This window comes from Coturnix japonica, chromosome 5 (assembly GCF_054131305.1).
Source record: "Coturnix japonica strain WE chromosome 5, WE-NBRP24, whole genome shotgun sequence".
NCBI classification, from domain to species: domain Eukaryota; kingdom Metazoa; phylum Chordata; class Aves; order Galliformes; family Phasianidae; genus Coturnix; species Coturnix japonica.
The window spans coordinates 33954296-33980818 of record NC_140667.1 but is presented as its reverse complement, the minus strand read 5'-3'; the positions used below and the strand labels follow the sequence as shown (position 1 = coordinate 33980818).

Sequence of the window (26523 nt, the reverse complement as noted above, 5' to 3'; positions counted from 1 at the left end):
GAAAAATGACATGATTAAATGGCACAACATGCAATCATTTGCTCTCAATTATATCAATGTATCTTCTTCATTTCAAGGAGTCAGGCAGAAATATTGTTTTTTAAATGCCTCTATTAAATTGGGCACCAATAATAAAATAGATGAGAGTCCTAATAAGCTCATTTACGTAACATACATCACACACCACAAAACTATTCTCTCCAAACAGGTTTGTTCATAGATTTGTCTCCTGGTTGTCACCAGTCTTAGCTATATTAAAAGACTTTAAAGGCACAAGGCTTGCAGACCATTCAGTGGAAAACCTTTGTACTTAACCCTTCAGAGATCTTTAATGATAATTATGGAGAAAGTATCGATATAATATCTTTGCTGTCACATTTTATTACGATGATGGTCACAACAGAATCTAGGTCTGGCATTTTAGAAATATCATCCAATTGCAAGTCAGAAATACAGAATGACAGTTGAAAGTAGATTATGACTTCTCCCAAAATACTGATATGATTCTCTGTTTCAAAAGCCTACTTTTAATAGCATTACAACCACTAAATTACTACAGTGATCATTTCTTTCTGTAACTCACTGCTTAGCCAAGTGTTACAATACTTCTCTTACAAGTCTGAGCACAGTTCACCATATTCTTTGTGAACTGTGTATATTCCTGCACATATTAAAATGGCAAAAAAATAGTAAGAAAAAATATTTAATTACTGCACTTGCTTCAAGAGCCTGTATTCAATGTATAATCTAGTACTTAACATATTTGCTCACTATATTTAAAATGTACAAGGAAATTTGTATTTATTTATCATTAATTCTGTAAACAAATTAATTAATTTGATAAATATATGTATTTTAAATAAAGTATCAATTGTAAAATAGCATTCTAAAAATAGCCACATTATTTCCCTCTTTTTTTTTTTAATTTTTTTTTTAGAAGTGCATCATTGTACTGAAAAAAACATTAAGAATCCAGAATAAGTTCTCCTAGGCTTGGTCCACGGAAGCTGTTATTATATCTGTACAGCATTCTTTAATTTCTTTGTTCTACTCATTATGCTTGTTTAAGTACTTCAAAATATTTGTTTGTAAAAATAGAGTTGAATGGACTAATATTTAGCTCACATTCCCATGTAACTAGTAATACGTAATGTACTTCTCCTCATAAATTAAAAACACTATTAAAATTCCAGACATATAAAACAACATGAAGAGTAAGTTACTATAAAAGAAATTATAATAGCTTACAGATTGCTTGTATCATTATTAAAGCACTGGTATCTATTACAGTGTCTCCCTGGAATAAAGAATGCACTTTTGGCAATAATCTGCTAAAAAAGTGCCCATTATTGCTAAGATGCTTCTATCTAAGCTCTAAACTAGTGTGCAATTACAGGAAGGTAACTTTTAAAAATAAAAGAAAAACAGTGTTGGATGTAAATGCCTTTTCCCTACTGAAATTCAACATACCTTCCCCAAGCATTATTTTTTGTGCTTCATATTGGAAACTAATCAGATACATTTTCATAAGTATTTTTGAGCTGCTGTCTACACATGGCAAAGCTGGAGTTAAGTTGGATCTGGGGGTAAACCAAGCCATCCACACAGAGAAGCCAGGCATGATGGCAGGAGGATCCATTTTCCTACTCTGGCACTGTTTGTGTTTATAAATGCCTTCAGTTCATGCCCTCTTTTCATTCAGCTTGAGAAGTTCTCTTTCCAGGGAAACATGTGCAAAGGAGGAACGCTGAAAGAAGTGGTGCAGTTTGTTAGGGTTTCTTTCTTTGCTCCCAAAAAATGCTAAAATAACAGTAGAAAGAACACCAGACAGATATGATAAATATCAGGACTGTGTTTTTCTTTTATGATGAATTCTAAACCACACTGACCTAAAAGTTATTTTCCTGTTGTGGACAAACTTGCAATTTTTGCAGTGTAACCACACTGGGCAGAGTTTCAAATGAACATGTGTTGAAATTCAAGAGAAGAAACAAATGAAGGTACAAGCAAAAAGTTACAAATTCAGTGAGGCATAAGCCAGGCTTAACTTTACTTTTAAACTGTTGGAATTCACTTAGAATTAAAGCTTAAGTGAAATGAAGACGTTTCTCAGCATACATTTCACATTAGATGCAAAGAAAACCTCCAGTGTTAGGTATGAATTTCAGCTATCTTCAGTGAACAATTTAAACTGTTAAAACTTTATATACTGACTCAGAGCTACATAATAGTTCTTAAAGAAAAAATTCTTTACATGGAGGTGCACTGATACCTGTAACCCTCAGTCTGAAGTTCTAATGTGGATATTGTGCTTAATCCCTTTATTATATCCTTCTATATCCCATTCTACCACAAGTGATAAACGTGTATTTTTGTTGCCTCTGTATGACAGGCCTGACAGGTTCCAAAATTCAGTGTGAATTTACTCAATTCTGAATTACAGGAGAAAAGCATCCTGCAGAGCACTGGTATTACCTCCTTTTGGGAAAGCAGCAAACATGAAATAGACTAATATTTTGGAGACTTCAGGCCAGGATGGTGACAGTAAAGGTGACAAGTAAGGAAAAATAAATTTTCTTTGTCTCTTTTCCTGTGCCAGTGAAGGAAATTTAGACTGGATTCAAAAACGTACAGCTTGAGCTGTTCAGAGGTAAAGAGAAGAAAAGATATTATGGTGCTGCTGCATGTACATGTACACACAGAAGAACAACATGTCGGCTTTTTAAGAAATGGTGTTCCTCACCGAATTTTAAAAAAAGCCACACTTACCAGAATGGCTACAGCCTTGAAAGATAAAAAACATGATGCCCCTTATTTTGCTGTGTCTTAATCACATAGATAAACTTTTTTAATTTCAGTGCAAAACAAAACTAAAACTGCCCTACAAGAGAAGGCAATAGCAGAAGCAAGCAGAGCCAGGCAGCACTGCACTCATGTGGGTTTATTCATACCTGAAGTAAGCTAGGCTAATTCATCATCTTACTTCCAGGATTTTTAAATTTTAGTTTATTTACCTATTAAATTTATTTTATGAGCATTTGCATAAATATGTTACACATAATAAATTAATTTTCTTGTACAGTTGGGCAGACATGACCATCTAGTCCCAGGGCTATAAGTTTGGAATTAGAAGTGAGGACAGAAGTGGGTGATGTGGTCAAGATGAGGTGTGAATGGGAGTAAAAAAGCTGAAAGTTGCCAAAAGGCAAACTTCTGGATGAGGAGACTGTTTGCAGATGATTGTCTCAGAGGCTCAGTATTATTCATTTTATTATTGCACCTTCACCAACCATTCTTCCATTGCTTTGACAAAACAGGATTAGGATAAGGAGGCTAGATAGATAGGATGCAAACAAAGAAGGCACAGAAAACACTATTTCTTTCACTAATCCTCAGAATAGAGAACATAAAGAGGTTACTTTCTTGCATTCAGAACACAAAAGTAAGCATCATTGTGGTAAAGGGAAGGTGGTACACTACAAATGACACTGAGCTTCCAGCAATTGGTGAAATGCACAGAAAATTCATCAGAATAAACATCCACTCTTCAGTTTTATTCAGAGGTGAGGAAATGCAGCACTTTCCTGACAGATCAGTAAAGGGACCATCCTGCTAAGAACAAGAATCCACATATTTCTTTTTCCTCACTGCCTTAATGCAGCTAGCATAATTTGCTGTCTCTAGTAATATGTTGCCAGTCTGCAAATCCCATTCCTGACACACATCTCATACTTGTGATACATAATATACTTGATAAGGAGTTCAATAACACTTATGCTGAAGGCTTGTTCTTTCTACATTCACATTCTAACTCACACTGCACTACACTTTACCCTGCAAGTTATACTGGAATCGATGGATTTCCTGAAAGCATATTCTCTTTAGTGTGAGTAAAGGTACGAATACAGTCTGTAATACTATTCCCTATTGCAACAATGATCTATTAGCTTACATGCAATGATGAAACCTGGGAAACCTCTACAATCCTGAAACCAAGATTAGGCAATGTTCTACTAGGTCAATAATCTACCAATTAAAAATAAACCTGATCAGCAGAATTTACTGGCTTCATAGGACACCATTCAGAAGAGGTGGCTGGTGCATTTCAGCAGTGGCAACAGATTCAGTGGATCACCTCTACTGGTGCAGAATTGTATGAGTGTGGCATGCAGGTTCTTGTTCACTACTGCCAAAAGTCACAGTAATGGTGGTGACTATGGTGAAAAATAGTGTCTTGCAGATGAGAATTTGTTCTATCATATAGTATTATTGTGCAGTTTGTACCTGTTGTAGTTTCCACAGAAATAAATAGAACCTATGTATAACCACATGCAGTAGTACAAAGTGAATACAGTAGTGTCCTCCTAATTGGATACATTACAGGAATTTATTTTAACTATCTTATATTTCCTGTCTACATTGTACCAGCTTTTTTAAATATTATCACTAATGAAAGAATTAAAGCCAAGAGGCCAAGCTAAGACCCTCACTTTTACTTGCACTATACAAAATACAACTCAAGCTTTGCCTATTTTGAGGGAAAACATTTCACTCTTTTTTACTTTTGTCATCTTTTGCTTTCTTCTCATACTTCTTTTCCAAGCTGATAATAATAGAAGAGGAAGTTTTTGGCTTTGCAGTAAATAGATATTCAAGGGAACAGCAGAATAAACAGTTGCATTTTCATTTGGGTGCATCAAAAGAAGAAAATCAATTGTATCACCAATGATAATGACAAAAATAAGTGATGGAACTGAGAATGATCTATCGAAAGAAGCCAAGTCAGCTATTCTCACTTCCATACATATGACTCTTCAAGAGATCATGACTGAAGAAAAATGTATCCCAAGGACTTCCTTCACTTATCAACAACATAAAAAGCTGGGGAAAAAATAATAATAATAATGTCAACCAACAAAATTGCAGGTTTTACTTTGTAGTGGTGAGCCTGAAACATCTTTCTCTGTACCCGAGAATATCTTTTGTGTTACTCAGCTTGACTCAGTCTTCAAGCCCACTTACAAGCCCAAGCATGAGAAATAAATGTAGACTATTCCAGTACCACAAGAAAGACAAGGACAAGTATTAGTTGCATTGCCTTCTCTCAGTTCCAGCTAACAAGGGAGTGTTTCAGATGAGAACTCTAGCGTACGTTCAAGAGGACAGAGAGAAACTGGGGCTCAGCTGTAGTTAGCAGTGGGGAAACCTCACAGATACTAGTAGCCAATCTTTCTGCAGCTGGCTTAACATCTCTCCAGTTGTAGAGATATTCCTACTGATTCTGTAAGTGGGATTTATCTGATCTAACAGATCTGATCTAACAGAGAATTCAAGGACTAAACTAATCATTAAGAAGAAGGTATTCTGAAGTACAGTTTACCTTCTCTATAGCCAGACTTCTAAAACAGGATTGATTAATTGCATCCCGAAAGTGCTTATTTCTTTCCAATTAATATAAGTGAAGCTGAGACATGATCTCTGTTATGTGTGTATCAAAAGCTAGCCTGTCTTGTCTTACCTCTACCATATGGTTATGCTGTCTGCAGGGTAATCATATTAGACTATTCTTTCCTCTACTGAAGGTTTCACGTATTGCCATATTTGAGATCTCCTGAAACAGGCTGTTTCTGTTACTATAGTAACCTCCACCCCATAACCCAGTCCAGGAGCCCACAGCTGGTGCTGGATTAGAACTACATGCAGATGTGTTATGATACGTTGTTGGAAACATGCAGCATGTTGAACCTGACCACCCATACTGGGTAGATATTCTGTTTACCCTTTTTCCCTCAGCAAAGGGAGAATATAGTAAAATCAGAATTCACCATTCAAGATTCAAAGTTCAAATAGGATGATGAAACGAAACCTGCTATCTCAGATCAGATATTTTGTACTAAATGGGAACTGTAGATTGTATTATTGTTGCCTTAAATATGGATAGCTTAGTGAAACACCGATTGAATTTAACTAAGTAAAAAGTAAAATAAACCACAATTTGAGATATGCTTGATTATATTAACTACTGAGTGTTTACAAACAAAGTATTGAGTATTGATATTTGAGTATGTTAAAAGAAAAAAAAATGAGATATAAATCCCCTCCTCATTTTAGAGCCAGAATACCACACTTTTTTGGGGGAAAAAAAAACAACAAGCAAACAACTGGTAACCTGCCTAGGTGGATTCTCATTTAAGTGACCTATGGAATTGCTTTTTGGGGATGGTAGGTTGTGTAAATTAAGTCTGAATTTGCTTCAATCCTTTGTAAGTGGCATCAAGTTTTATTGCACTTTGGAATTCTGTCTGGTTTTCATAAGACTTAATACTTTATGCCTTCCTGTTTATTGAAATTTAATCCAAACAAAATTTGGGTAAACATTTCTTCATCTGTGAAAAGACTTAGGGCTCTGAAGTCATACTCTTTTGAGAAATATATTAAAATTTCTACAACATTTTTATCATCTTAGAGGTATAAAAAGGATTAAAGGCTGCTTGACTTCTTTTGGACTGTCTGCTGGAAACTGTTCTGCATATGTTTGTTACAGGCACATTGAATTTCTGTAATTCTTTGATTGCAGCTCTGCCAGAAACATGATTCCAAAAACTGTAAAGCATCCAAAATGCAGCAGCAAAAGTGATTCTTGGCACCTGTAGGAACATTTTTCCCAATCTCTGAGTCACCAAACCTTTACTCAAAGTTAATATTTTCCTTTGATTTCAGTGTGGCTATAATCTTACATACTCCCAAACTAACTCACTTGTGTTTTGTTTAACAGAATTTTGTTTAACTGAATTGCTGTTAAAATGTACAGTGCTGACTTAGAGAAACTTTTCAGTTATAATGAAAAGTGTCGTAAGAGGTGTCGATTAACTGATCAATTATGAAGTAATAATGTAATCTTCATCGCTTCATCAGAATGCTCAGTTTCTTTAGGTGATGTTGAAATAAGAGATGGTGATCAGAAATTCTGCTTTCTTTAATGGCTTTGTGTCGTTTGGCTTGCTCAGTTGCAAATGTAATGGAAGACAAAAACCATTCTTCTGTGAGTTTAGTCATTAGAACTAGATACAAACATTAGAAAATCTACACTGCTTAGAATGCAGAGATGGCTACAAGTATTACTTTCTTGGAATTCAATACACTATTGATTTTTAGAAATATTAAATGAGAAAGTCTTTCCAACATATTCTGGTACAAATGGTTTTGTCTGATTTCTGTAATGAATACATTGACCAAAGTCAATGGGAACTACAAGCCTCCAGTGCTGCTGAAGATTAGGCATCTCTTTTTTAAAGACTCAAATACAATTTCATGAAACAGGCATGACAGTAGAGCATGGCTCACATAAAATCAGATCAGAAAACTACATGAAATGCAACTTTATTGTTGCCAAAGAACGTAAGGTCAGAAAATGCTCTGGTATGTTATTTTAACCAAGTCTGGAGGAGTCTTCTCTTTTCCTTAAGAAAAGAGGACATTTATAAATCTGGCTACCAAAAGGAGCAGGAGCTTTTCCAGCTTTATGTATCTGAGAAGGGATATCAAGATGGATAGGTACTCACAAATCTATGCTTGTTCTTGAGCAGCTGGCCTGTGATCCAAAACCACAACAAATACTTTCTTAATGTTGATGGATCATTGCTCTATATCAAATGCATAAAGTCATAAGTTTTATTACAAGTGACAGAAATATGTGACTAATTATTGAGGCTCTTTTGCTGCCTTTTGCACAGAAAACAGCATGATTTTTGAAGTCCCAGACACATAAAAGCAAATGTGGCAGAACATTCCCACTTACAAGCCAATGAGCACACAATTTCTGGCTAGATCTTACTCAAATAATGGGATTTACTAAAACTTTCATGAAAGAATGCTAATTCTTTTTAGTATTGTTCCTCATTCTTTCCTGTTCCAAGTCTCTCCTGACCCACAAAATTGTCATACATCATTAGGTTAGGAAATCAGTTGTGCCAATTATTAGTCTCACGACAGTAGGTTTTTCAATTCCTAGAATTATGTGTTTACCTGAGAATCTTGTAGCTCACTATAAAAGTGTGGTTCTGATTCAGGCCGCTAGAGTTTCAGTGAAAAACAAGCAAACATGAATTCCAGGAACTCAGAAGGCAAAACAGAAACAAAAATAAATAAATAAATAAATAAATAAATAAATAAATAAATAAATAAATGTTTGTGTTTAGGAAGATCTCATGAAATTTAAGTCCATCTCTTGATTTTCTTGGTCCTGATTAATCTGTTCTTCATGTTGCAGCAAATGAGGGGTAAAGCACCCATGCATCTGTCTTTGCAGCTGTGCAACTTGTCATCTTTTTTAACTTGTCCATCTTTTTTAAAGCAGTGTGGGTTAGGTTATATTTGGAAGCTCGCAGTGTTGCTGTGAAATGGCCAGCAAATGTCGCTATAGACTGAAGAAAAGTTTTTTCTTCTGTCTTGGAACTAAATATGAAAAATTCTGAAACCTCGAGGAGGACAGAAAACTGGCAGAACAGGTTACAAAATGGCTTTGCAGACTGGCTGTAAAATATTGCATAGGGATTACTGGGCCAACCAAAGTACGTAATATAGTTATCCCCAAACCAAAAAATACCTGACCTTACATAGCTCAGTAATGACCGCAACTAATGATATTCTATTAATTTTAATATCTAAATATGCTAATAATAATGAAAAAAAATGAAGGATTTGAACTTCAAACAGGAACAAGAGAAACTGATTAGCACAGGGATGCAGTCTGTTTGCATTACATATTAAAATGGACTATATCGAGAAGTAGTCCAGAGGAAGGAACGAAAAGCAGCCCTGCGCTTAGAACCAAAGACTTGGGTCATAGCAGCTGATTTCTTCTCTAGAACAGCCATTAGTTTTCCAAAAGCCTGAAAAAATCAATTAACCTCCTTGCATTTTAGTTCTCCCATTTATAAAAAGGTGATAATTCCTATCTTTAAGGTTTAATGGGGTTTAGTTCATTAATTTTGTACAGTAAGTACAGGTCCTAGGCAGAAGAGTACTGTAGAAAGGTTTGATGTTACCACTGCTCAGAAATATCTCAAAAGAAAAGCAGTGCAGTAATACACTCTTTAATAAAGAGAACTCTCAAATTAATATGCATTATTTTTTTAAATAAAAGGAAAAAAGTAAAAATAATTTCTTATTAGCTAATTTAACAACACCTCTTTCCAACAGTGTTGTCACCTTGGGTCCCAGCTACAAGTGAACAATATATTCAACCCATTCTCTCAGTGCAAAGTGAAATAAAAACACACGGAAAATGAAATAACTGTTTTTCCTAAGGCATAAGTGTAATTAAAAACAACAGATCATAAATGAAAATCAACAGCATTGTTGACTCTATTTCATTAAAAACATATCTCTGTGCACAATGGTGATGTGTATAATTGGGATAGTGCTGTACAATAAAGTTCCATTAAGTAACAATGATTCATTTACCACAGTGAAAGCAGTAATAAGGTTAAGCTCTTAAGTTAAGTGGAAAGTAAGTCAGTCTAAACCCCAGCAGGTTTCCTACTAGTGGCATCGCTAATGTTTTTGAAAATCTTCTAAATGCTCTTTCTCAAATATATGTATTATACATTGCAGTATTGTTAATTATATCCATTTTATCTTTTATACACTTCCCCAGGAGATCAGTGAAGAATGGAAAACTTACTTATAGAGGATTTCATATTTAATGAGACAAAGATGGTTTAATATATATGACAAAATGATGTGCTCTCACCGTATTTGATAAGTAATTATTTTTTATACTCTAATGGCTACCATTTTGAAAATAATTAATGTATTATTTATGTAATTAATAGATAATCAACCGAGTAATGAAATACTCTGGTTACATCACTGTATGTGTGTACTACAATACACTGTTTAGCATCTCTAGAGCTCTTGGCATGACATCATATCATATACATATATATGCATACATATATATTTAATTTGAAAGATTTATGCACATCCTGAATATGTAAGAAAAAAATTTATAATAGTTATGTTCATATATATATATTCATTTACATTTATATTGCTAAGACTTTAAAAACAAGTTTGTTAGAAATCATATTTTTCAATCCATAGTTACGCACTTACACAAATGCCATAAATTTCCACTGAAATAAGAACTACTGAAAACACGGGTCTGTTGCTGTTACCTTCTGCAGGTTTATCAACATTTCCTTCATAATCACTAACGTTTAAAAGTTTGCTGATAGAACAAACAGAATCAGCATCACTTATTCCCCAACAACAGAAAAAAAAGACAAACAACACAGATGTAGTTAAGAAATTTAAAATTGTATTCAGAGAAACATGTTCAGGAACCTGAAAAGAAAACCAACTTTATCTACACTGACACAACTTTCCCTCTTAATGACTGGAAAAGGAAGTATTAAAGACTACCTAATTGGGAAGACAGACAGTTTTCCACTGTAGTTTTCTCAAATATCTGTCTGAAAAAATATTTGTTTGGAAGTGTTTGCAACCTGCCCTTTGAGGTGAGTACTCAATAAATCGTCCATTGCTTTAAGAGCACTGTTGCCTTAGACAGTCTGGTGTACCAGTGAAAAACATCTTTACCTCTAATGCTCGACAATTACTCATGATTTGTTTCTTATTCTTTGGTCAAAGGCAACTTGCAGAGTAAAGTGACCTGTAAGGATGACTCAGATGATGGTTTATTAAAATCCATAGCTATGAACAGAAGAAAAGCACATAGTTCCACCAGGTAGATTTATTTCCTAACTGAATAGTCCTGTCTCCTAAACTGTCCCTCTACTTCTGGGGGATGAAACATGACATGAGACCTCTGCTATGTCAGCTGCAAAGCTGAATGCTGGCTGTCTGTTGAAGGAGCTTATCCACCTGTATATAGCATAATGACTACGCTTCTCTTCCCTCCTTTCAATTAATCTCCAGGCTTAGGCTTAAGATGTGGCCCAGACAAATGTTATAGTTATGTCTTTTTCTACATATCTGTTCATGACAAACTCAAATATTTTCCCAGCTATGATAAATTTATAATTCTGTAAATTTGACCTCATATGGACTATTCCTGACTTATGTATGCAGAGAAATAGGCTATTAAACTGATGGCCACACAACATACTAATTAAAATAACTTATGTAGGAAGTGAAATTAAGAGCGAAGCTTCTCATAATGGAACTTAGCTTTATAGTGAAGCAGAAATAAAGCATAACATTACCTTTCAACTTTGGAGATCAGCCCTGTAAATATCGTTTTTGAAAAAGTTAACAGAAAAATATTATTGCAAAGATTTAACAAAATCCAAATGAATGAACACTTAAGACATAAATGAAAGCTAAAATATGAATGCATGATTACATACGTACCTAGACTGCATTATGACATGTATAATTTAAATATTTTATCCTATCATCAAGAAGGGTATCTATGAAAACTGTGACTGTTTTTTCATTACCTTAAAATATTGCAGTTGTTTCTCAGCATTCATTGTTCCTTCATTTTCTTGTCTCAGACAGGAATTGAAGATGAAAAGCTCTGTATCTCTCAGCCACCCTTTCAGCTCTTTGATCCTGACCTCCAGCTGCCTTACCAGGCTGCCGCTTTCAGGCGAGAGCAGGTCACGTGGACCTAACCCACTGTGCCCTACCATTGTGTCTTGGATCTTCTCTCCTAGGGTTTTCTAATACACCAGATAAAGAAAACATAGATTAGTCTTATGCACCAAAACACATACAGGTTAATGTGCAACAAGAAGCATCTGTTAAATGACTAGAGAGGTTTTTATTTTTAAATTACTACTAATATCAATCAATTTCACTCTTTGTTTCCTTCGTTCAATCAATTTCATATTTTGTATCCTTGTTTTTCACTAACACCAGTGTTGTTCTCTACGGGTCACTGACTTTGCTGGAAGCATGATTAATCAATGTTTATTCAGAGCAACTATGGACAGAGAAGGCAAAATGCTACATAACTTCATAAAGTAGTAATAGAATTTGTCAGCTGCTTTAGATACTTATGACCATAGGACTTACTGGTCATTACTCTCAGCTGTAAGAACAGAAAATATAGCAAGCGTTGAGCTCACCAAGCTCCTGTGCATCTATGATTTTAGGGAAATGCTGCAATACTGAAATATTTCCAAGGTACAAGCTGTCAGGTCACAGTTTCCAAACTTGCAGCCCTGAAGCTGTATACAGGAACAGTTAGGTCACATAACATCTGGCTTGCTTTTAAAAGAAGATGAACTCACTCAGACACCAATAAGCTAGGAACTGCAAAGCCATCAAACCAATTATTTAGGCACCTAAATTTGGATTTAAGTTCTCCATGTTAAGCATCCACTTTAAAAATAATGGATCAGAATAAACATTCACCTCTGATCATTAATTAAACTAATTAACTATAGCTTTTCAAAGTAGTACTTCTAATAAAGGAACTGCTGAATAACATTTTGATAGTGGACATGGTGACAGTAATGAATATTCTGAAGAGGCCAGAGATAGGAAGTTACCTTCCTTTTTAATATTTTGAAAGGTAATCATTTAAACATCACAGAGGAAATATGCAGTTGCCTGCTTCTCCTATGCCTAGCAGTATTTTATCTGACCTATAAGAGGCTGTCAGTCTGACACTTATTATAAGTACTAGATCTGTGTTACTGATTGTAGAATACTCAATATACACTGACAATCACATCCAATAACCTTTTAAACTGATAATTAGCAGCGGTTAATTGTTGTAACATGAAGACATGTTTTTAGGTGACCCAGTAAGGCTGTCTCTTGAAAATCCACCCTTCATTAAGTTACTGGAATATAATTTATCATAATGAACTTAACTTCCAAAAATAAGCCTAAAAACACAAAATTAGATCAACAGACATTAATCTACTTTGCGGCATTCTGTAAATAACCTATTTAGGAGATCATAAGTAAAAAACATGCTTTCTTGGCACCACCCTTCTATTTTCATGGTGCAAATATTTATAATTTGAAGACCCTCAGTGGAATCCAGCGCTAGCTATTGTTTTTATGCTGTAACAAAAGTAGCAGCAGGAGGTGAAATCAATGCCCTTGGAGGGTAGGGTCACAAAAAAGAATTTATTGCCACTTTTTTGTTCTGGAACAGTTTGCAATCATAAATTCTTCATAAACAGAATACTTCAGAGAATGGTCCGTCTTCATAAATATACGACAGAGGACATCAATTTCATTTAATTCACAATTTGTGTCAGCACAGCAGATGCCAATGCCTGCCTTGATAGGGTTGTTTAATATGCAATTGAGACAGAGTAATATTCAGCACAGGGGACAAAATTTCACAGATTAAACTGTACGCACCACTGACATTTCATTCTAATGTATTTCCATTCCACACTGTTCACCTTAGATGAAAGTAATATTAAAAACCATATCCCTCTATTTTACCATTGTTAGAAGTTAAAATCCTTGTCTTTAATTTTTTTTCATGCCAATTAAAACATAATCATGCCAATTAAAACAGTATGCCTACCACCGTTAGTTTCTGTGAAGATTTTTATTAAATTAAACAAAACTCTATCAAACTCTGCTTATTATTAATGAAATTGCATCTAGCAGGAAAACAGTAATACTTTTTTTTTTTTTAATTTTTCTGTAAATGCTGAAATTAATTGCAAAACTTAATCCAGAGACATATTTTAATCTTAAAATGCAGAGAAGGGGGGCCTTCAATTTTTTCTTAAGAAAGAGTTTTCTTAGATTTTAATAATTATTATCACTTACTCATCATTTGCATCCTACCAGCAGTAATCAGTGTAACTGAATTAATCTGATTAAATATACTGAATGCCATAAACATAAGGCTAACAAATAAAATAATTTAGAAAGTTGTCATGAATAGATGTAAAAGAACAGGTTATTAGGTCACATTTTTATTAGAAAATTTATTCTTGTTCAAATACTTCAAAAATGCTACATTATAATTAAAATTGGAAAATAATAAGCTCACTATTTAGCAGACAACTTTTAACATTTTCTAACAATTTGAAGATTTAGAGAATCAATCAGTAAGAAACAACTTTGCTGAACTAAAAGAATTCAACCCTCTGTAAAATGGCTATTGTATTACCAAATAAGCTAAAGTGACACAAGTCAGTATTTTAAATGATGCTGGCAAGTTGCATGTATAACTTACTCATTATATACTAGAAATGTTTTTTAAGCTCAGATAATAGCATGCAAAATTATGCAATGTGACTGTATTGTTAATATCACACATCTATAATTAATCATTTAAAGTAATTTATAAATTTATCTTACCCTTGATTTGAAGTGAAGGCAATTAAGGAGAGAAGTGGATGGAAAAATATATAGTTTGACCTCTCTCTCTCTCTCTCAGCTGTTTTACAACAATAGGACTACAGTGTCTCCTGCATGGTGCCATCCCTGGTCTCTGGGTAACAGAATCTCTATATTGCTTTTTTTTTTTTTTGCCAGATTCTTGTATCTCACTCTTTGGCTGAGACCCAGCCCATCATAGCGTGAAATGAATTACATGAAACTTTTCTGGCTTTTGTCAAAAGTGAGCTGAATACAGTAGTATGAAACATATCCTGTCTGTATTCTAAGCTTCAGGTATTCCGATTTGTACAGAATCTGCATATTTGTTTTTGAGCCATCAGAGTGACCTGAAATATGCAGTGACAACCCCACTTTTCATCTTAAGGGTATAGTAAATAGTTAAACAGTAGATGTCTCTAACATGTACCTTCAGAATAAATTCTATTAACATTCACTCAAGCATGACAGTCAGCGTATATCAGATATACTGCATTATAGTTGACTTGGTGCATACCCGTAATACATGGCATATTTTACTTACATTTTTTATGTATTAAAGAACTAAAATTATTAAAGTCAGACAGGAGACAAGCATGGAATAAAAAAAAAATCAACACAAGAGAAAAATACTATGGAGTTTTTATAATAGCGTGAGTAGCTTGTTTGAAATGTACGTGGTGAATTGAAAGAGAGAGATATTTGTGCCTCAAATTAGAAATCAGACAGACAGCGTACTTCAACACACAAAAATGTACACATAACCCACAAACAGTAATAAAAATGCAAATACCCTGAGCAGTTCCCATTTTTCATTAATTGAATCCACTTTTTCAAGGAGATCATTTGGTAGTAAAACACCACTTTTCTTCAGAGCTTCAACCTTACTGAGCAGTTCCATCTTTTTTGGTTGCCTGATTGACATTTCTACACTGTATCTCTAAAAAGAAAAGAAATAGATAATATTAGTTACTGTATACTTTGACAAGTCTTCTCTACAAAACAAAACAAAACACGCCCAGTTAATCATGTTCATTATGCCATTACCTTTTTTTTTTTTTTTTTTAAGCACATAATCTTCGTATCTGAACAGATTTAGGTACCAACCACATTGCCTTCTGGGTGACATATAAACGCAGACAGTTACTGATTGATTACACTTAGTAATATCCACTCATTCACAATATTCATTTGTGCAGTAGCATTCACTAACACTAACACTCTCTCATCCAAAGCTCAATCTGCTTTTGTTTCATTGAAGGGAGTTGGTGTCTTATTTTTCAAATATGCTATGTTAGCAGGCACCACTGAGTCACATCACTGAAAAAAAGCCCATGGAAATAATTTCAGATTTAGGATTTCTGTGAAGTTTATTTCTGCTCCCTCTCCTTCTGGATTTTGTCTCATACATGGGCCTTAAACACTGTAGCACATGAAAATGTGAGAGCTTCATCTTAGAAAAACACTTTGACACTTAGAAAAACTACCTCATAAAAGAATACATGTAACTTGATTTTTATTGTATCAACCAAAAGCTAAATGGCACACAAAACATAACGGCCACAGTGTCAATACAGTCTTGCCAAAATGCCTTATTTCCTCTACTGTTAAGAACTGTTTAAAAAATGAAAAAGAACACAGAAAACAGGACTAAACCGAGAAACTTCTACAAAATCAATTTAATACAAATTTCTAAATATTTTAGCTGTATGTGTAGACAAGTAGTATTCTATTATGTGATACTCTATTAAAATGTATTCTGATCTAGAGATGCACAGGGAAATACATCTCTTTAAAAAAAACTTTATTCTCTAAAAACCAGAATTAAGCATTAAACGTGACTACTACTGCAGCAATCAATTAGTAGCTGGTATATTACACTGACAAAACCCAAAATTTAAACCCAAGCATATTAATCTACATGCTATACCTATCAGTAAGCTAATTCCCTCTCTGGTTGACATACAGACTACTCATAGAAAAAGGAATTTGGTGTAGTCATAATCACATCTTTTAATAGTAAAGAAGAATTCAACAGGAATTCTTACAAAGGAGTTTACAAGACATTCATAAATTATCCAGAGTTATTAGAAAATAACATCCTAAACATTAAGCTTCTTTGCTTTCTATTCAGCCAAGAAAACTGGTACAGCAGCTCACTAGTGCAAATGCTAGTAACTGGGCTAAGTATAAAAAATTAAATGTGAATAAGGAATGTTTAAAACATGGGTGCCTTTTCCAGATCCAGGCAGATGCGCTGTAGGAAAACAAAGCAAAAATACAATTGGAGACGGCTTAAAGAAAATAATAAAGGTGTGAAATCACTGTTTCAGCTAACAGGTCCTCAGCATTTCCATGCATATGTTTGCATATTGTTAGTTTCATATTTTAATCTTTCATTTGCACAACACATGCACATCATTTGTATTATGTAAACTTCAGCAAATATTAGTCATTTGTGGATCACAGAGCAAATGTTTTAAATGAGGTGATTTAAACCATTTCTCATTATTAATGAACACTGATCAGGTGTCTGTGTATCCAAAATTACATGAATATGCATAGTAAAAAACAAGGAATTGTTTGTAAAGAATTTGCCTTCTGATACAGAGTGCACTGTGACTACAGTTTCAGAACCATACAATATTAGGTATCAACCAGATTTGGCACTGGAAAACTGAATTCTCAAAGGGACAACGCCATTCTATTGGACTGAAATGTTCAACAAGTACTTTTCTCAGACCCGTATCTTTGCCTTTTCAGCTAGAATGATGACTGGAGGCGATTATGATCTTCTTCATGCAATCTGATTTCTATTTAAAAATGATATAGCTGAAAAGGATTTGCATAATTATTTCCATGAGTACATGTAATATCAAGGGGAATCCAGAGTCCAATTTGCTAGTCACTGAAATCCAGTTCATGCTACTCCCTTTCTTTTGTCAAGTGAATTAATAGACTGAGAGAGTCCTCTAGCTGTGTGAGGCTGGCGCAGGCATAGCTGGCTAATGCCTATCACCTGTTACAAGCTGCTACAGGGTGGGCTGGGGTTGGTAGTGGTCCTGGGGTGGCATAGGACCAATGAAGGAAAAAAATATACTGAATGTTTCATAACTACAGCATTCTTGTTGACACAGAAACGTAAGATGTTTCATTGAATTTTGGACCAGATGAAATAATGCAGTGCAGCATAATACAAATACTGTGATGATGTTATTAAAGGGTTATTACATTAAAAAATAAATAAGATAGATTTTATGTACAATCTCACTTTGTACTTTGTCACCATGTAACCTACTGCATAAACAAGCATGATGAAAGTGTTGATTGTCAGAAAATGCATTATACTACAACAGTAAAAGATGAAAATATTAAGTTCATTATTAGATATATAGGTATGTGACTGAGAGTTGTTTCTGGATATTTAACATGCAGTCTGTATTTTAAGTTAAGGGAACAGCTTAATATTAGAAAGTATAGTTTAAGAACTGATAGCACTACATGCTATTGCTAATGCTATTTTTTAATCCATTAAACACCTACACTCCAAGCAGTTGCATAGAAAAAATTAGCTAGCAGCTCTATCAGTGCAGCACAACCCTAGTCTGGTAGGACTTCTTAATCCTGCGGTGAGAAGATAATTTAATCTTCAGATTCATTCTTTCCTCAGCTTTAAGTGAGCAAAGGCTGCTCCATTGTGACAGTCTGTGAATGTTATGATATAGATTACTGTTTAATAGGCAAAAATAAGATTAAGAAAGTAAAAGTTCCAGATTTATTTATTTATTTTTTTCAGAACTGACACAATAATAAATAATTAATATTTAATTCCCCATTACACTTTTCATGTTTAAAAATTGGGGAAAAAATATAATGAAATATACCTGCAAAATATTTACAGCATGATTAGCTGCACGTATGCATGGCTGGCTTTGTGTTCCCGAAGCCACTCAAAAGAAATTCAAAACACTGTTATGTAAGTTAAAGCATTTGGGCTTTTCATTCCCTCTCTCTCAATATGATTAGTATTTCTCAAAATAAAAACAGTGGGGTTTAGCAAAAAGCAGTAACATTTATTGCTGAATAAGTTTGGCAAAATGTTTAAACCATGAGAAGTTGAATTCCAAAACAAAGCAAGTTGAATTTCCTTTGATAAAAGTGTTCTACGAAACCTAGGCAGTCTTGATTGAGACACCTTTTTTGACACTTTAATTAAACTATGCCTTTTTTCTTTTCTTTAAAAAATTATATAAAACATTTTTTGTTTGAAAAATCACACCCGAAAATTCTGCCCAAATGGAGACTGGAACAATGCCTTGTAACAGTGTTAATTGTCACCATGGTAACCAGAAGAATAAGCCATTTTGAAACTGGTATAGAAGGCACACATTGAGCAACTCAAGCATTTTTCAGCCTCCTTCAGTGTTAAGGAACAAGATGCCTAGTCACTGAGAGGTCAGAGAAAGAAATCATCATGAAAGGTTCGTAGATGAGCACTGTCTGGTAAGCAATAAAAAAATCTGTACACAGTTAACAACTCTGTAAGACTGCACACTGCATCTTTCAGAAAGAGAAACATCACAAAAAGATGATCAGGATGAGTTTGCAGATTCCACTCCTCAAGCAAAACTTTAGGGCAATATTATGCGAACCTTGCCCCTAAAGCTCCCTGGGAATTCTGTTGTTGTAATAAAACTTCAGAAGAGGAAAGAGAAAAAAAAAAAAAAAAAAAAAAGCCTGCATGATGGAATTCAAAATAATGCTCTAAAAGCACACAGAGAGATTAAGACATCCATTGTAAGACTTTTGTATGGTGCTTCTGTTGGTTATAGTGAAAAGAGACCAGACATACTGAACACACAGTGGAGCTATGGCTACGAAGTACAGAAGAATTAAGTCAGTGAACTTTCTCCATTATTGGAATAAGGGTGCGCTATTTGTAGATGTTCTGCATTCCATCATTCACATACTAAAAAAGTGTCTTCTGTCAAACGGTACTGTGCCACAGAAACTGAGATCATGACTCAGTGATGTCCAGCTTTATTTTTACCTGGATTACATCTTTACCTTTTAAAACTTTGCCTTTTGGAATGATTTGGCTGAGGCAGACAGAATTGCACAGAAATGCATGGTCAGGGGTTATATGTGTACACATTCAGTGGTGATACATACTCACAAAACATGCTATATACATAAAGCAAATACTTTGCAAGTATATTAACCAAGTACGCAATATGAATATATGTAAACATATAGTCATGCACATATAGCAATATTTGTCCATCATCTCTTCACATACATTCTCACTTTGCTTTCTGGATAATGTTTGCACTCTTCATGCTAGGCTTCATGGTGGCCCCTTAGGAAGGCCATGCCTAATGCCATTCACTGAAGAACAAAGAGTCTTTTTATTCCAAAGTCCAGGGTCCAAAGCTCAGCTGTATACAAGCAAAGTGAAGGAATCTGCTAGAGGCCAGCCTCCCCTTCACAATAGCTCTTAATGCTTCTACCTTTTTGGTACTATCAGTGTGAAACATTTTAGAAACTGTCCAGAAGCTTGGTTATATTTCTTATGTTGTCAATAGTACTAGAACCTCTGGACAACATTCAAGATCTCAGCTGAACGATCTGTCTAGATAAATAGCAGTTGCAGTTTCTTGCAAACTTTGTGTATTTCACTATTAGCAATTTATGGCAAATAATTGCACAGGGAAATTATAGAGACTCCTACAATTGTCCTTGTAAATTAATAATAGGCTTTCCTGATTGGGATAAATTTGCTGCTGAGCCTTTGGAAAAATTAAAAAGTGCAATGTCATTTAAAATTGCCAGAACTCACACAGCAAATTACATCTGAGGTTAAGAATCAGTTTTTCCTCTCCTAGTTTATTCCATTTGCATGATCTGAAAATCATATTACATTGGCTATGTATTGTTAATTGGACATAGATTGCATTATCTTTAATATAAATCAAACTACAAATACTAAAATGAATTGCAAATTCTCTAATAGAAGATCATAAAACAATCTTTTTTAAGTATTCCCCATTAATAATTTAATTCCAATTATATCACTCAGAAAACTCAAGAAGGAGAGTGCTAACTTATTTCCATTTGCTTTCCCCCCCTACAAATAAGCACAGTAGTAAAATATGTATTTGTGAGAGTGAGCACATGCGCACATGTGCATGCCTGTAAAACAAGACAAATCTTAGCACTTTTGTCTTAAAACCTCACATTTTTGTTTCAGAAAGTAGCAAATGTGGATTACACTTCTGCAGCAAACTCCTTTTCCTGGCAGTCAGAGAAATAAACACATTGAAAGAAATATAAAGTAACTTCATGAACTAATTTTTCCCTACATTAAAAAATTATGCAGTCAATACCCATTGTTCTGTCTTTTTCTTAAGGAAGGTGATCCCAACACTTTAAATTTTACTATAAATGCAATATCTTTTTGAAGACTTTGTATGCCCTTTAATGAATTTATATTAAATATTTAATACTGTTTAGGGCATATCCACTACTACCAAAAACAGTTATATTCCCAGCAGTCCCACTGTTTCAGGCAGAGGGCTTGATTGATCCTCCTAGCCTGAATTGAGTAGAATGAAAAGAAGCAGTTGGAAAATAGCTGCAATCATTTAATGCAGATGACCTCTGACAGGCTCACAGCTCTTCTATCTGAACAGAAATTTGCATGGGGTCTCTGTGCAGAGGAACAATGTAACCTAAATGGTAGACAATCTTTATTCTAATGAAGTGGGTGTCAAGGTCAATGTAAAACTGCAATGATAAATGGTGCACCACTAGGCAAGAGAAGTTGCATAGGCATTGTAGTGCTTTCACATTAATTGAAGGCTGAAATGCACTGAGTGAAAGCACAAGACTCTCTTTTCACCATAATGTGTTAATGCACAAATGTTTAAATGTTTTATTCAAGCTTCTAGCCTGTTGGCTCAAATCTTATTGCAAACAAAAATACAATAGTTGGCCAATAACCAGAAAAATAGAACTTTTTATTAGCTCGCCTTATTTCTTGAATCCCTAACAACTTCCACAATCTACTCAGAGTACCAAAAGAATAACAAGTCTCCAGACACCTAATGTATTTCCCATGATCCTTCTTCTATTTAGGATATCTGTCTTTAATTAGTCCCAAACAAGCAACCCTTTAGACAACTCTTCATTAGATACCATTCCCAATGAACTAGCTGCAAGAAGAAAAGTCATGCTTCAATATTATTATTTCCTAGATTCCAAGTTTTCTTTTACTATATAGTTAACATCTCCAGGTGCCTTTTGTTCTCAGTAAGAATTAGACCAGTAAAACTGGGTTTCGTAATGCAAAGAGTTGCATGCCTGGAGTGGGGACTAAACTACAATCTTTTATTGTGGCTTTGTCAAAACTGCAATACAACTATAATTATAGTACTTCATCAGCTGATCAAGCAATTTGTAGAAGGCAGTGCATTTTGTCTTATAAAAATGAGGAGGACAGTAATCTGCTTTTTAAAATCCTGAGCTGCTTAAGCTTGTTAAGGGTATATTGTTTGCTAATACACTCATTAGCAGCCAAGCATTTTAACTTCATCAATTAAACGGGAAATGGTGTTACACGATTAGTTTCACAAATGCTAAAATAAAGATAACAGTTTGCAGTTAAGAATTTTAGAAAACTTCTTTTCACCTGCAAGCTGCATTAGACACTTCAAAACATTCTGTGCACTGTGATACACATGGGGGAAGGGGGGGGAACTGGGGGGGGGAAAGTGCATGAATGTAGGTGGTGAAAACCCTGCATCTAGTTGTGAAGCTAATTATATACATATAAATATACACATACACCCACTTCCAATTTCCTAAGTCCCATAAGGATTGCTGTTAAAGCAGACAGCCATTGCTGACACCAATGTACATTACCCCTCCGAATAATCCCTGGGATGACAGAAGTTCATTCCTATGAACAGCAGCATGCAGCTTCCCTGTATCATGAAAGGGCGCACAATATGGATGATAATTTTTGAATATTTATCAGCCTTTGTAGTTTTAGGCTCTTCTGTGCAAATAGATGCTAACAATAGGCCTACATTTATTAGCCAAGGAGCTATAGCTTGTTGCTAATTAAGGAGCCACTATTAAGGAGCCACTGCACTTTCAGTTTGCAGAGGGCTGAGTGGCATGCAGTGCACAACGCCATTTCCATGTCACAGATCGGCTGCGCCAGCGTATTTTCCATACAGAAATCAGTCTATTGGATATTGCAATTCAGAGAATAAACTCCATCGGAAAAAAAAAAAAAGAAAAAAAAAAAAAGGAAAAAAAAAAAGGTATCGTGTAAAGGAAAAAAAAATAATAGCACGTTAGTGATGAAACTGTTTAAAAAACTGTACAGCTTCATCTGTGTGTGATTTGTCAGGTCTGAAGCTTTGACGTGCCCAAGGGGCAGACCCCAGCGGGGAGTAGGCTGCAGAGCTAAATAGCTGTGAAAGAAGTCTTAATGTAGGATGGAATTCAAACTAACCTTGACATGACCTCAGGAAAAATATGCAAAAAGTAAAATGAATGCACTCTGCAAGATACATCCTAATTTCGTGGCCAAGCTGGTTAGTTTCGCAAACATAACTGGGGCTTTAAAAGCAAAATAAAATACAAGAAAAGGGGGAAACTTTGGAATTCAGAGTAAAAACTTAAGCTGGCATGGTGTTACTGTGGAGGCATATGAACCATTTGGAAACAATCCAAATAAAAACCAACACTGAACAATATTGTTGTCAGCCTGTCTATTCAGGAAAATTGTTTTTTTTAGGTTGAATATAAATGACACAAAGCCAAGATTACATCATTGCATTACAAAGTCTGTTGTGGCTTTTAGCTGAACAAGGCTCATGGATCTACTGGCTGATGGCAGTATTTCAGTAAGAAGTTTTAAGGGCTTCTTTTTCAGCTTTGTTACTCTAAATATAGGGGAATTTTCTTTAAATGCCAATTATTTAATTTTTCTTTAATCCATATTCCTGAGCTTGCTCTGGAAGCTTACTACATGATACAAAAATAAAAGTTTGAGTGGGGATATTAAGTCTTGATTTGGCTTTACTGTGCACTTTACCCATCCTGCTCAATCCTCAGTTAAGTAGGAAGACATCCACCCTAGCACAGCAGCCATGAACTAGCTAATTCATGAGATATATAGAGATTTTAATCAATCACCAACTTTTGTTGAAATTCAATCCCATCACTTTTGCAATATCAGTTATTTAAAACACTATTAGCCTGTTCTTAAGTATAATTAAATCACCAAGAAAATACAAAATACAACACACTGAATTTGCAAGGACAATTAAACATTAGGTGCATGAAATTCCACTATATCTACAAGTAAAAGACAGACCCTGGCAGATGGTAACAGAACATGATCCCATAATAGATGTTGCAGTGCAGTTCAAGTGTATTTCATATCTTAACAATCTACTGATCCTATAAGCTGTCCTTTAACTATCATCTTAGGCTTATATCCTAAGGAATTTTTGAGATTCACCCCATGTTGCTTTGACTAACAACAAGGTATTTTTACAACTAGCACCAAAGGTACATCTTTTGGCATAGACTAATATATATGCAACTTACAGACACGCTTAAAATATCAAATTTGGATTTGGCACAATTTACATTTGTTTAGTGTCTGAAGAATAACTGATTTAAAATAAATTTAAAAATAGTGCTCGTTAGGAATTAATAACTATTGTATCTTTCAGTTACTGCTCAAGTATTTTTATTTACTGAGGAAAAGAGCAGATTAAGGGGATTCCAAAACACTGGCAGTAGTTAGCCCATTACTGGTCAGAAAATGTATCTGATGGCAGGTAGACTGGAAACACAAAGGTGGAGATATGCCTCTCCCTGTCTTGATATTCTGAAATGCCAACCCAGAATGTATCAAATCTCACACTGTAACATTTTTACAAAATGATACACAACAATGTAAGACTATGGAGATTTTTTGAAGATAATCAAAGAAACTAATTTCTAACCTGAAATTCACATCTTATCCTCCTTTCTGCTAAGTGCCTACTTGTGCGATATGCATGAAACACAAAGTTGGAACTCCTCTACAGAAGGATTTAATTCCAAATGCACAGCCTACTGTCAGGATGTGTGTTACAGGCTGTGTTTTATTTTGAAATGGATGTTCCTGCACATTTATCTTTCTCAGGCTGGCTCTTCTGAAGTCCTTACTCCATCGTTACTCAGCCAGAATGCTAATGGCAGGCGGTAATAACCTCCCGTGAGTGAAGTCCAACTGAAAATCGACAAATAAATTATCCTGTCTTCTAGCAGTATCTACTGGGATATGTTTGAGGGTAGAATATCTCTGGATCCTTCTTCTTACCTATTTGTTGTACTGTTACACAGGAGAAGAAGCTGTCAACTGCAAAAAGAGCCAAATGGAAATCTAAACCGACACAGGCAGAACTAAAAGTCTCTACCAAAGAGCAGGAGAGTCCACAGAGGAGCTCTGGGATCCAGATGGCTCTCTTATACCACCATTTAAGGCACACTTTCTTTAGTAACCTGTGTTACTAGACCTTGTCAACTGTAAGAAAAGAAAATCATCCCTTGCCTTTGGTGATAACCCTGCAACCTCTGCAGGCTGGTGAATGAACTCATGCCAAGGATGGACACAAGGATGCTTAGACTCTAACCTCAGAATATGCAGGTCTGAGTTCACAACTCAGTATGTAGAGTAACAACATGATCTTCATTGTATTTGAACTTTTATCAGCACAACAGAATTTACAACAGCTTGAAAGCCCAAGTAAGGTGCTACTTGGAAAGGTGCAGCCTGGTGTTGACAGTGATTTCTTAATTTGCCCCAAAGTTATAATGAAAGATGACATTCTTATTTTAAATTCATATTCTGTACTATATTAAGTAAAGTGAAAGCTAATAGTTTTTATAATTTGCTATTTGATTTGTTCCTTATAATTTCCCTTGAGTTATGTCAAAGTCAGCACACTCAGCAGGTCCACCAGGAGTGCTAAAACATCTACACTGACTACCTAAAACATTGGCTATCACTGTAGCTTCTCTTACAGTGATGCCATTACAATGTACTGCATCAAAACAGTTATTAAAATACGCTAAAAATAGGATTGTGTATTTAGTCCCATTTTATCATCTCCAGACAGACATTCTGAACCCTTCAAGAGACATTGCAACTAATAGCTATTCACTTCTCTAGTACAAATTAGTGTTATTAAAACAAAAAGGAGAGAGTTATCATTACAGTGTCACTATCTGTGTTAACAGCAGACAAATTCCATGTCATACTGAATTTTTAAAATTAAGAAGTCAACCTTCTATTTTTATTATTATTCTGCAATAAGCACAGTACTTTTAAATAATAAAAAAAAAGAATCAAGTTGAAAAGTTATATTTATAATCAACATAAAATGTTTTCAAGAGCAAATTTATAATGGAAATGCTGACACAGCCTAAACGATGCCTGTGTGAATGCTGCAGAAACAGCTATTTCAGAAAACATTTTTAGCATTAGGAAAAGTCCAACTTTGTTTAAACCTGAACTTATTTTTTTACAATAGCAAGTAATGTTAACAGCATGCTGAAAATGTTAAGGATAAGTGTACAGTGTCAAAATAGATTGAATCTCTCCGAAAACTGGAGATTCAAGCTTTTTAAACATAATCCAGATGTTTGGCTTTTAATCATATTTCAAGAAAGAGGAAACTTATGCGATACAAAATTCATACATGCATATTTCATTAGTGCCTTTCCTATCACTGAATTAAAAATTTCTAACATATGTTTTCCTCAAACAGATAATGTTTTAAATTAGAAGAGTTGGCTGAAGTTGTACACCTCACAAATGTCACTGAATTATTACGACAAGGAAGAAAATATTTCATTTTTTTACTGTTAAGCTTTGATAGTAAATGCTACAGCAGCAATCGCTTTTTCCCCCATTGGTAGGAAGTCTCTTAAACAAATCAAGTGTATAAAAATGGCTGAAAAACTAGAACTAACAACATGCATTCTTAAGAATAACTGGTAACAACCTCATGGACCTGTGTGCATCTAGCACAGATGCTTTCTCCCTGATCTAGATAGCAGAATAGTGTGCCCAAACAGCTTTTTCAGGTAAGAGCCAGACTACTTCAAAGGTGGGAA

At 34.7% G+C, this 26523-nt stretch overlaps 1 protein-coding gene across 4 annotated transcripts in view; it reads right to left on the bottom strand.

Annotated features, from left to right (window-relative positions):
* The window catches only part of AKAP6 (A-kinase anchoring protein 6), a 252582-nt gene that overhangs the window by 34784 nt on the left and 191275 nt on the right, over positions 1-26523 (bottom strand). For all 4 annotated transcript variants that reach the window (XM_032444905.2, XM_032444906.2, XM_085549107.1 and 1 more), the window contains 2 exons: positions 15128-15274; positions 11469-11693 (listed from right to left, as the gene is read on the bottom strand). In XM_032444905.2, coding sequence (XP_032300796.2) covers positions 11469-11693; positions 15128-15274 — 372 coding nt within the window. The remainder of the gene's footprint in view (positions 1-11468; positions 11694-15127; positions 15275-26523) is intronic.